This window comes from Hemibagrus wyckioides, linkage group LG12, assembly GCF_019097595.1.
Source record: "Hemibagrus wyckioides isolate EC202008001 linkage group LG12, SWU_Hwy_1.0, whole genome shotgun sequence".
Classification (NCBI taxonomy): domain Eukaryota; kingdom Metazoa; phylum Chordata; class Actinopteri; order Siluriformes; family Bagridae; genus Hemibagrus; species Hemibagrus wyckioides.
Window position 1 is genome coordinate 3,100,253 of NC_080721.1, and position 10,797 is coordinate 3,111,049.

General features: G+C 43.0%; 1 protein-coding gene across 1 annotated transcript in view; it reads right to left on the minus strand.

The window, feature by feature from the left end:
* Positions 1 to 99: 99 nt before the first annotated feature.
* psmd4a (proteasome 26S subunit ubiquitin receptor, non-ATPase 4a) overlaps positions 100 to 10,797 on the minus strand; it is an 11,386-nt gene continuing 688 nt past the window's right edge. Inside the window, exons 2-10 of the mRNA XM_058405035.1 lie at positions 8,491 to 8,631; positions 6,992 to 7,106; positions 6,516 to 6,602; positions 6,337 to 6,405; positions 5,992 to 6,207; positions 3,382 to 3,490; positions 3,036 to 3,167; positions 2,291 to 2,346; positions 100 to 606 (exon numbers count right to left, since the gene is read on the minus strand). Of these exons, the coding sequence (XP_058261018.1) occupies positions 436 to 606; positions 2,291 to 2,346; positions 3,036 to 3,167; positions 3,382 to 3,490; positions 5,992 to 6,207; positions 6,337 to 6,405; positions 6,516 to 6,602; positions 6,992 to 7,106; positions 8,491 to 8,631 (1,096 nt within the window). The 3' untranslated portion in view covers positions 100 to 435. The remainder of the gene's footprint in view (positions 607 to 2,290; positions 2,347 to 3,035; positions 3,168 to 3,381; positions 3,491 to 5,991; positions 6,208 to 6,336; positions 6,406 to 6,515; positions 6,603 to 6,991; positions 7,107 to 8,490; positions 8,632 to 10,797) is intronic.

Here is a 10,797-nt window from a genome sequence, read left to right on the forward strand (position 1 = left end):
GAGTTGGCTGATAAATGCAGAAGAAAATTAATTCCTTTAAAAAAAAATTTAAAACCATTGGGTGGGGAAGCAAAAAGAACCAAAGGGGAACATTTGCAGTATTCTTAAACAAACTTGTTTTAATGGAAACAGAAAAGAAATTGCTATGAACATGGATAGCAAGCAACCACAAGAGAAACAGATTATATGCAAGCTGTGTGAAATTGAGGTACTGGCTTTGCCAATGAATATCTTGGGCAAATTAGTACAGATCCAATGCTTCAGAATGCGTCACCCATCATTCATTCATTCATACACATGTGACTACAGGACCTTGTGGATATATATGCATCTGTCTCACTGCCCGTTTTGGTTGTGAGGATTTTTTTTTCCATTTTATTTTATTTTTTTTCATCAAAGGACATGTCTATCTGGTTATGATACTGTCTACAGGGATCATTTCTTCTTCTCCTCATCCTTTTTGCCGTCTGGCTTGGTTCCGCTCTGAGAAGCTAAGGAGCCCATGGCGTTGCGGATGGCCTCGTTGTTGGGGTCCACACCTGGCAAATTCTCTAGTACACTTTGGAGGAATTCTGGGTCCTGCATTACATCGTAGTCGTCCTCCTCCTGTTGGTAACGAGAAAATATTTTATGAATAAGGGTCAAAGGACAAGAGAGACAATAGGGTACTTTCACCATTAGCTTGCATGTTTCTGTCTCCAAAGCCACAGTGAATACAAATGACCACCTTAAAACAATTTTTTATCTTTATTACTAACAATAACGAACCTAAACTAGGCACACTATATCAGGGTTGTCCAATCTTATCCACAAAAGGCCAGCGTGAGTGCAGGTTTTCATTCCAATCAAGCACACCTGATTCCACCTGTTTAATCTGGTGTGGCTTCTGCTCAGTTGGAATGAAAACCTGCACTGGCCGTTTGTGGATAAGAATGGACACCCCTGCACTATGATGACACCTGACCATCACAACCAGGTGTACTTGTTGAACATCTAAATCCCTTGGGCCCTAATATAGTGTTGGTCCTCCTGTTGTTGCTGTTATAATGAGCTGCACTATTCTGGGAAGGCTTTCCACTAGATGTAGCGTGACTCAGTCACTAGTTCATTACTGAGATCAGACATTGATGTTGGGTTAGGAGGTCAGGTGGAGCTCTTAGTTCCCATGAAGGGAAATTGTACTGTTATAGTATACAAAAGTTTCGGGAAGGAACAATGTGTGTGTGATGGTCAGGTGTCCACATACCTTTGGCCATATGCACATGATTGCTACATGAACAGCACAGTTAACTTTCTAGCCAGCAGACATTTTCCTCAGGACTGCTGCTCAAACTGTCTGTGTCTGAGCACTGACCAGTGCAGTAAAGAAAAGAAAACAACTGGTGTTGACTGACCGATACAATCACTTTTATAGTGTTAAGGCGAACACTATTTGGCAGATTCCTATCATAGGTTCGCTAGGGCACAGACTGAGGACACCATCAGTCTAGAACTCTGTTAAGTGGAAATAAGGCACAATTTCTGTCAGAACCGTTTAGCTGAACTCAAAACGTTTTTCTTTTACGTAGACTCTAAGAACAGGAGCCTCATCAGTGCATAAAGCTCTAAGAGCATGGGCCAAAACTTGTGTGAGACAGAGGAAGGGTCAGGGCTTCCAAAGAGCATCAATTAATATCTTTCAAAAAATGTATTTTGGAGTATGTTCAAATTGGAAGCACTTAATGCAGTGAAAGTTTGGCGGGTCTGATACGGTCGTGTAAAAGAATTACATTTTTTCACCCTTCTGAAATTCTTTAAATACAGTTTAAATACATCTGCACCAGAGGTTTCCAGGTCAGACACAAAACAACCCTGTCCTACAGGTTTCCATATTAAAAATGTTTTCCATAATTATATCCGAACAATTCCATCATGCATACCTGCAGCTTCTCAAAACATTATCTCCCATGTCATGGTCACCATGATCGGTTTTCGATCACAAAGTTTACTTACAAATATTTCATTTAAAAAAAAACACTAGTACATTTTCGGTAGGTTTATGTTACATCAGAATACAGTTTAGCTTGATGTAGTCATCACGTATCTCCGGTGTCACCCAAATGAGGATGAGGTTCCCTTTTTGAGTCTGGTTCCTCTCAAGGTTTCTTCCTCCATACCATCTCAGGGAGTTACCTCAGGCTTCTCTTTTTGTCTAACATTAATCTAGGACTTTTGTACTATGTTTCTTATGTTCTATAAAGCTGCTTTGAGACGATGTCCATTGTGTGCAGTAGGTTTCGGGTGCTTTTACCTTTGCCGATTCGGCCGTGTCCATCGGAGCTCCCGTGTCCATCGACTCGCCAAATTCTGTAACGTGAACAGGAATCGAATTAGACGCCCTGTATAAAATCCACGTTCACATTTTTTTTGACTTCTGATGTGAACATGAAACTCCTGACCGATAAACTGCAGGATTGTATGCATTGTGATACTGCCACGCAATTGGCTGACTGGATAACGGTGTAATAATTATACACAGGGGTACATCTTTATATTTAACATTCAATTCTGAACTGTAATTTCAACTGAAGTGTCTATTATTAGTTTTTACTCATGTTTTAATTTTGGTCGTCTTATGCAGTCAATATCATCTAGAGCTTTAGAAGAAGAAGAAGAAGAAGAAGAAGAACTGAAGGCAAGAAGCTTTTATCATCACCACACACACATTACAGCACAACATAATGCAGGGGCAGCTATGATACAGCACCCCTGGATCAGGGAGGGTTAAGGGTCTTGCTCAATTGCCCAGCTTGGTGGTGGTGGGGCTTGAACCCTGATCCTCCAATCAACAACCCAGAGACTTAACCACTTGAACCACCACTGCTCTAATGAATACCACACACCTGTTATAGTGTGAAGGTGACAAACTAATTTAAGAGTCTAGCAGTGACCAGTCTTAAGTTGTTAAGAGTTTTTTTCAAATAAGCCTAGACTTTTTGAACTCACTTGCTGGAAACCAGTTTATATCCATATATGAATCCAAAGTGACAACAAACCTCCTCCAGCCAGGGACATCTGCATAGCATAAGCAATCTGCTCCTCCTCAGTCATGCTGCTGAAGTCTGGCAGTGATGTCACACCGGTCTCAGGCTGAGACACGGACATCTTCAGCAGAGCTTCCTCCGATTCTGGAAACAAAGATGTGTGAAGTCTAACAGAACAGAAGCAGAGCATGTACTCTCTTCACTGAGTGAGATTTCCACTGATCATTTGAAATAAGATGCTGGCTAGTAAGACATGGAAATATGTAGTGGGGTTTTGTTTAATACAACATCGTATTTTAATAAACACACTATTTATTGATTAACTCATGCTGAACTTGTGGTCATAGGTGTATCTTACCATCAGCAGTAGGAGTGGTGATTCCTGCTTCAGCAGCTGACTGGGCAGCCGCTCTCCGAGCCTCCTCCTCCTGACGCTGCCTCTGTTCCTCCATGGACACACGCAGAGCCTGAGAGAGAGAGAGAGAGAGAGAGAGACGTACGCAAGAGGTTTAATCCTTCTGTAGTTTAAACACTACTCGTTCTGTTAAAATGGATTCTGCTATTCTAAAATGAACCATATGGTTTTTTTCTGAGTCGATGATGTCTCCTCCACTAACATCTTTTTTAGTATTTATGTTTGTGGATACTGCTGGAAGTTGTAAATTTCCCATTGGGATGAATAATGTATCTATCCATCTATTAATCCATCCATCCGTCTATCCATCCATCCACCCATCTATCCATCCATCCACCCCGTCTATCCATCCACCCATCTATCCATCCATACATCTGTCTATCCACCTATCCATCCACCTATCCATCCACCTATCCATCCATCCACCCGTCTGTCTATCCATCCATCCATCCATCCATCCATCAATCCACCCCGTCTATCCATCCACCCATCTATCCATCCATACATCTGTCTATCCATCCATCCATCCATCCACCTGTCTATTAATCCACCCCGTCTATCCATCCACCCATCCATACATCCACCCGTCTATCCATCTATCCACCTATCCATCCATCCACCTGTCTATTAATCCACCCCGTCTATCCATCCACACATCCGTCTATCCACCTATTCATCCACCCATCCATCCATCCATCCATCCACCTATCCATCCATCCATCTCTCCACCTGTCTATTAATCCACCCCGTCTATCCATCCACCCATCTATCCATCCATACATCTGTCTATCCACCTATCCATCCATCCATCCATCCACCCGTCTGTCTATCCATCCATCCATCTATCCGTCTATCCATCCACCTGTCTATTAATCCACCCCGTCTATCCATCCATCTATCCACCTATCCATCCATCTATCCGTCTATCCAACCACCTGTCTATTAATCCACCCCTCCATACATCTGTCTATCCACCTATCCATCCATAAATCTGTCTATCCACCTATCCATCCATCCACCTGTCTATTAATCCACCCCGTCTATCCACCTATCCATCCATCCGTCTATCCACCTATCCATCAATCTGTCTATCCATCCATCCATCCATCCATCTGTCTATCCATCCATCCATCCGTCTATCCATCCACCTGTCTATTAATCCACCCTGTCTATCCACCTATCCATCCATCCATCTACCTATTCATCCACCCGTCTATCCATCCACCCACCCGTCTATCCATCCACCCACCCATCTATCCATCCACCCACCCATACATCTGTCTATCCACCTATCCATCCATCCATACATCTGTCTATCCACCTATCTATTAATCCACCCCGTCTATCCACCTATCCATCCATACATCTGTCTATCCACCTATCCATCCATCCATCTACCTATTCATCCACCCATCTATCCATCCACCCACCCATCTATCCATCCATATACCTATTCATCCATCCATCCACCCATCCATCCATCCATCTGTCTATCCACCTATCCATCCATACATCTGTCTATCCACCTATCCATCCATACATCTGTCTATCCACCTGTCCATCCATACATCTGTCTATCCACCTGTCCATCCATACATCTGTCTATCCATCCATCTATCCGTCTATCCATCCACCTGTCTATTAATCCACCCTGTCTATCCACCTATCCATCCATCCATCTACCTATTCATCCACCCGTCTATCCATCCACCCACCCGTCTATCCATCCACCCACCCATCTATCCATCCACCCACCCATACATCTGTCTATCCACCTATCCATCCATCCATACATCTGTCTATCCACCTATCTATTAATCCACCCCGTCTATCCACCTATCCATCCATACATCTGTCTATCCACCTATCCATCCATCCATCTACCTATTCATCCACCCATCTATCCATCCACCCACCCATCTATCCATCCATATACCTATTCATCCATCCATCCACCCATCCATCCATCCATCCATCTGTCTATCCACCTATCCATCCATACATCTGTCTATCCACCTATCCATCCATACATCTGTCTATCCACCTGTCCATCCATACATCTGTCTATCCACCTGTCCATCCATACATCTGTCTATCCACCTGTCCATCCATCTACCTATCCATCCACCCACCCATCCATCTATCCATCCATACATCCATATACCTATTCATCCATCCATCCATCCATCCATCTCCCTATCCATCCATCTACCAGCTATCTACCTATTCATCCATCTATCGATCTATCTCTAGTTTTTCTTGTTACTAATTTGTATTCATGAACTGCTCTTAAAATATTGGTCAAACACACATTATGGTGAAAGACAATTTGACCAAATGTTCACAGGAATGTTCAAAGCCTATTGTCCAGTGTGATATTGCTTAAATAAAAGATTAAGTTGATTTCGCTGTATATGCATCCAAGGGGGCTGAAACGTGAGGAAGGGAAACAGAAAAAGGAACAAATAAGCATCTGCGATCTTCACTTTACTGAAAGTGGACAAACACATGCTCTACATCACAAAGCTGGTTGCCCTTTACCACCAATCTTACCAGGGCGAGCTCAGGGTCAGCGCTGGGATCCACCCCAAACTCAAAGTCACTAGCTCCCAGACCCATCATGGTGCCACCTTCGCCTGCCAGGATAGGAGAGGACAGCAGCGCATCTGCCAAGCTAGGACCAGGAGGCACTGTGACCAGGTGAGAGCCCGTTCCTTCCTTTCCATTTAGAGTGTTTACAAACGCAGTCAACTTCTCAGTGTTCACCTCCTACAAATAAAAACAGGAAAATGTCCAGCATGTCCAGACAATTTAGTTTGAAGATTTGATTGATTACATTTAAATATTGTACATAGGATTTTATAATTGATATTTAAATAAAAAGCCAGAGCCAGTCACCTCCTCTCCAAAATTAATCACATCCACATTGACCTTCTCTTTCTTCAGACGCTTTGCCAGTTTCAACAGCTGTGAAAGAGAGATGGTTTCAGTTTTAAGACGGAAAAACCACTTCCTGGCACTTTCACTGATCGATCAGACTAAAGGTGTGGAAACTGATTAGATAAACAGCGTCTCACGTCTTTCTCACTGTCCTCCACTGGACTGCCAACAAAAGCGATGATCCTCATCTTGTGGTTCTTCCCCTGTCTGTGCTTCAGTGCCAACTATAAAGATAAACAAAAACCAAGTAAACAGCATGCGCACACACACGTACAGTGTAGACACCAAAAAAAGAAAGAAAGAGAACCACACACACACTCCCCTCCAAAGGCATTAGAACAGAGAGAGAGAGAGAGAGAGAGAGAGAGAGAAAGAAAGAAAGAAAGAAAGAAAGAAAGAAAGAAAGAAAGAAAGGGTAAGGTACAGTTGTATCTTTTATTCTTTATACACACATTCCCCTGCAAAGGTATTAGAACAGAAGGGGAGCTAGAGAGAGACAGAGAGAAAAAAGAAAGAGAGAGAGAGAGAAGGAGAGGAAAAAGAAAGAGAACGAGAGGAGAAAGAGAGCGAGAAAGAGAAAGAGAAGAGAGAAAAGAGAGAGAGAGAGACTCACATGGGCTACTCTGATGCCAGTACAGAAGCTGATCTTGCCCCGGGGTTGAACAGCGTGCAGTTTGGAGAGGATGCGCCCGGTGTCTGGTGTGAGAGTGGTCAGGACCTCACAGTTACTGCAAACAAAACACACACACACACACACACACATATATATATATATATATATATTTTAGATACACATTTTTATATTTATATACTAAACCTCTTAAAATCAGTAAATAATAGATATTTAATGTGTTTCACCAAAACCTCAGGTCACATTAAATTCATGAAAAGTTATGTGGACGTTGTGTGACACGAGTGTCACCGTGATCCTATATACACCATGTGACCAAAAGTATGTGGACACCACACCGTCACACCCACTCGCGCTTGCTGAACATCCTATTCCAGATTCCTCTGTTGTTATAATGTTCTCCACTCTTCTCTTCTCTGAAGGCTCTCCACTAGATGATGGATTAGTGATCTTTCAGCTACAAGAGCATTAGTGAGATCACACTCAAGTCGAGGACATCCAGTCCAGACCGGACACCTTCATGTCTTCATGAAGCTTTCTTTGTGCACAGAGGAACAGAGATTAAGCCTCTTAGTTCCAGTCAAGGGAAAGTGTAGTGCTTCTAAGTTTGTGGAAGATCCATATACACCGGTCAGGTATAACATTCTAAGCGGTGAAGTGAATAAGACTGATGATCTCATCATGGCACCTGTTAGTGGGTGGGATATCTTAGACAGCAAGACAACATTTTGTCCTCAAAGTTGATGTTAGAAGTCGGAAAAATGGACAAGTGTAAGGATTTGAGCGAGTTTGATGAAGGACTAAATTGTGATTGCTAGACCACTGGATCAGAGCATCTCCAAAACTGCAGCTCTTGTGGAGTGTTCCTGGTCTGCAGTGGTCAGTATCTATCAAAAGTGGTCCAAGGAAGGAACAGTGGTGAACCGGTGACAGGGTCATGGGCGGCCAAGGCTCTCTGATGCACGTGGGGAGTGAAGGCTGGCCCGTGTGATCCGATCCTACAGACGAGCTACTGTTGCTCAAACTGCTGAAGGGTCAGGGAAAGGGGGACCTACACAATATTAGACAGGTGGTCATAATGTTATGTCTGGTCGGTGTATGGGTGTGATGGTCTGGTGTCCATAAACGTTTGGGATTACAGTGTAGCACCAGACTGAAATGTAAACCCATCAGTGTATCGCTCTTACATCACTTGATCACTCTGAGGAAAAACAAATGACTTTCTAAGACTTTAATGCTGACTTTGTTCAGTTACATGGCTGAAATCGGAGAAGGGCGTGAGAGGGTGATTTTATCAGGAACGTACAGCAGTGTGAAATGCAGTGAAGGTGTTGCTTTTCAGTCTGGTGTGTTTGTGTATTGCATCTCACAGCCTCGCTCTCACATCGTGAACGACTTTCATTCCAAAAATGAACTCTTTCCTGTAGATGATCCAGATTAAAATATAAATTCAGGTACAGTTCAGGTACAGGTACACTCACTTGGCCATAGTGATGAGCCCGACATTGTTTTCCGGATTGCTGCGCGTCTTTGAGTGACAAACGATATTGACCGCGTCCTGCTGTGCCTGTAGTCGGGTGGGCAGGAAGTCACCGTTCCTCATGTACTCGCTGTTGTCTACACTGGAGAGCAGAAAAAGAAAAAATAATAACATGAATGAGTGTAGAGATCGTGTTAGACAACACCAAAGATTACATTAAAACTGACAAAAACTAATAATAAAAATGCACTAGAGTCTGGGATTAGTCTTCAGAAGAGATGGTAAGGTACAGGAGAGGGAGGGAAGGAAGGAAGGAAAAGGAAAAGAAAGGAAGGAAAAGGGGAAGGAAGAAGGAGAGAGAGAGAGAGATGCTGTAACACACTCCCCTCTAAAGGAGTTTTTGCTGTATATTTGAGATGTTTGTGTTTAAGAACAGATGATGATGGAGGAGAGTTTCAGTTTTCAGTTCCTGACATTTACATATTTATATCTGAATGGTTTAAACCCTGAGCTCCATCTGTGAAGACTGCATGTGTTACTACAAAGGATAAACCAACATGAAGACCAGAGAGCTGTCTATGGGAGAAAAGAGACCCATTTAAAGAACGAGGAGAGAGAGAGAGACAGCACAAACATTAACCATGACCAATACAACGGTGTAGAATAATCTGGAAAAAGAAGGAAACCACTAATGTACCAACAACCTGATGATGAACAGGTCAGCTATTAAAAAAAAACAAAAACATTGACAGTTGTAAGAAAAAAATCCCAAAACAACGGTCAGTGGAATCAGCAACATCGTCCACAGAGCAGAGGTGAAGGTATCACAGTCCAGCACTCACAAAAGACTTGGATGAGAAATGTAGAGAGATGCAAAGCAGAGTCATCTGCAGTAAGAACCAGACTGGAATTCCCAAAGAAACGCAGAGATGATCCACAAAAGTTCAAGAACCAAATAAACCTCTACTAAAAAGGCCAAAGTGTGCAGAATAAATCTGCTCTTGATAATGCTCAGCGGTCAAGCATGCTGGAGGTAGTGTCATGGCTGCTTTGGGAACAGACTCGCAATCTATAGCGACGATCTATAGCAACTCATCAATTTACAATCTACAGAGAAATACACCGATCAGGCATAACTTTATGACCACCTGCTTAATATCGTGTTGGTCACTCTTTTACAGCCCTGACCCGTCGAGGCATGGACTCCACTAGATTCCTGAAGGTGTGCTGTGGTATCTGCCACCAAGATGTTAGCAGTCCTGCAACATCCAAAGTCCTGCAAGTTGTGAGGTGGGGCCTCCATGGATCGGACTTGTTTGTCCAGCACTTCCCACAGATGCTGGATTGGATTGAGATCTGGGGAATTTGGAATTTTGGCCAAGTCAACACCTCAAACTGGTTGTTGTGGTCATCAAACCATTCCTGAACCATTTCTGCTTTGTGGCACGGCGCAGTATCCTGCTGAAAGAGGCCACAGCCATCAGGGAATACCGTTTCCATGAAAGGGTGTAACATGGTCTGTAACAATGCTTAGGTAGGTGGTACGTGTCAAAGTAACATCCACATGGATGGCAGGACCCAAGGTTTCCCAGCAGAACATTGCCCAAAGCAGGACACTGCCTCCGCCGGCTCGCCTTCTTCCCATAGTGCATCCTGGTACCATGTGTTCCCCAGGTAAGAGACGCACACACACCCGGCCATCCACGTGATGTAAAAGAAAACGTGATTCATCAGACCAGGCCACCTTCTTCCACTGTTCCGTGGTCCAGTTCTGATGTTCACGTGCCCATTGTTGGTGGTTTGTTTTCCACTAACGGCGACATCGTACTCAACTTTTGGTCTTAAATCCAAATGTTTATGAATCTTGAGACAATACAGCGTTAATACGGTTCTTTAATTGATTAATCATTCTAAATCGTTAGTGTCGACTGTGGTAAAACCCGGATAACTCCACAGAAATAACTCGAAAATATTACAGATCTGGTGTAAATTGTTATGAACGGGGATTTTTCCCATTTATTTTACACCTTAAGACCACCCCTTTCCACCCTAGACCCCACCCCATTCGCGAAGCTCCGCCCCCATGCTCCACAGTGACCTATAAAATGACTGACAGGTTTCACATCCAAACAACAACAAGAAGCATTCCGGACCGGAAGTCTGATTGATTTTTTTTTTCCAAAGGAAAAGTTTAGAACAAAAAAGAAAAAAATAAATAAGAAATAAAATAAACATTGAACAAAAAACACCTCTAAATCAGACAGACTTGCTTGCTCTTATTTTGCAATGTTTTTTAAAAATTAATAAT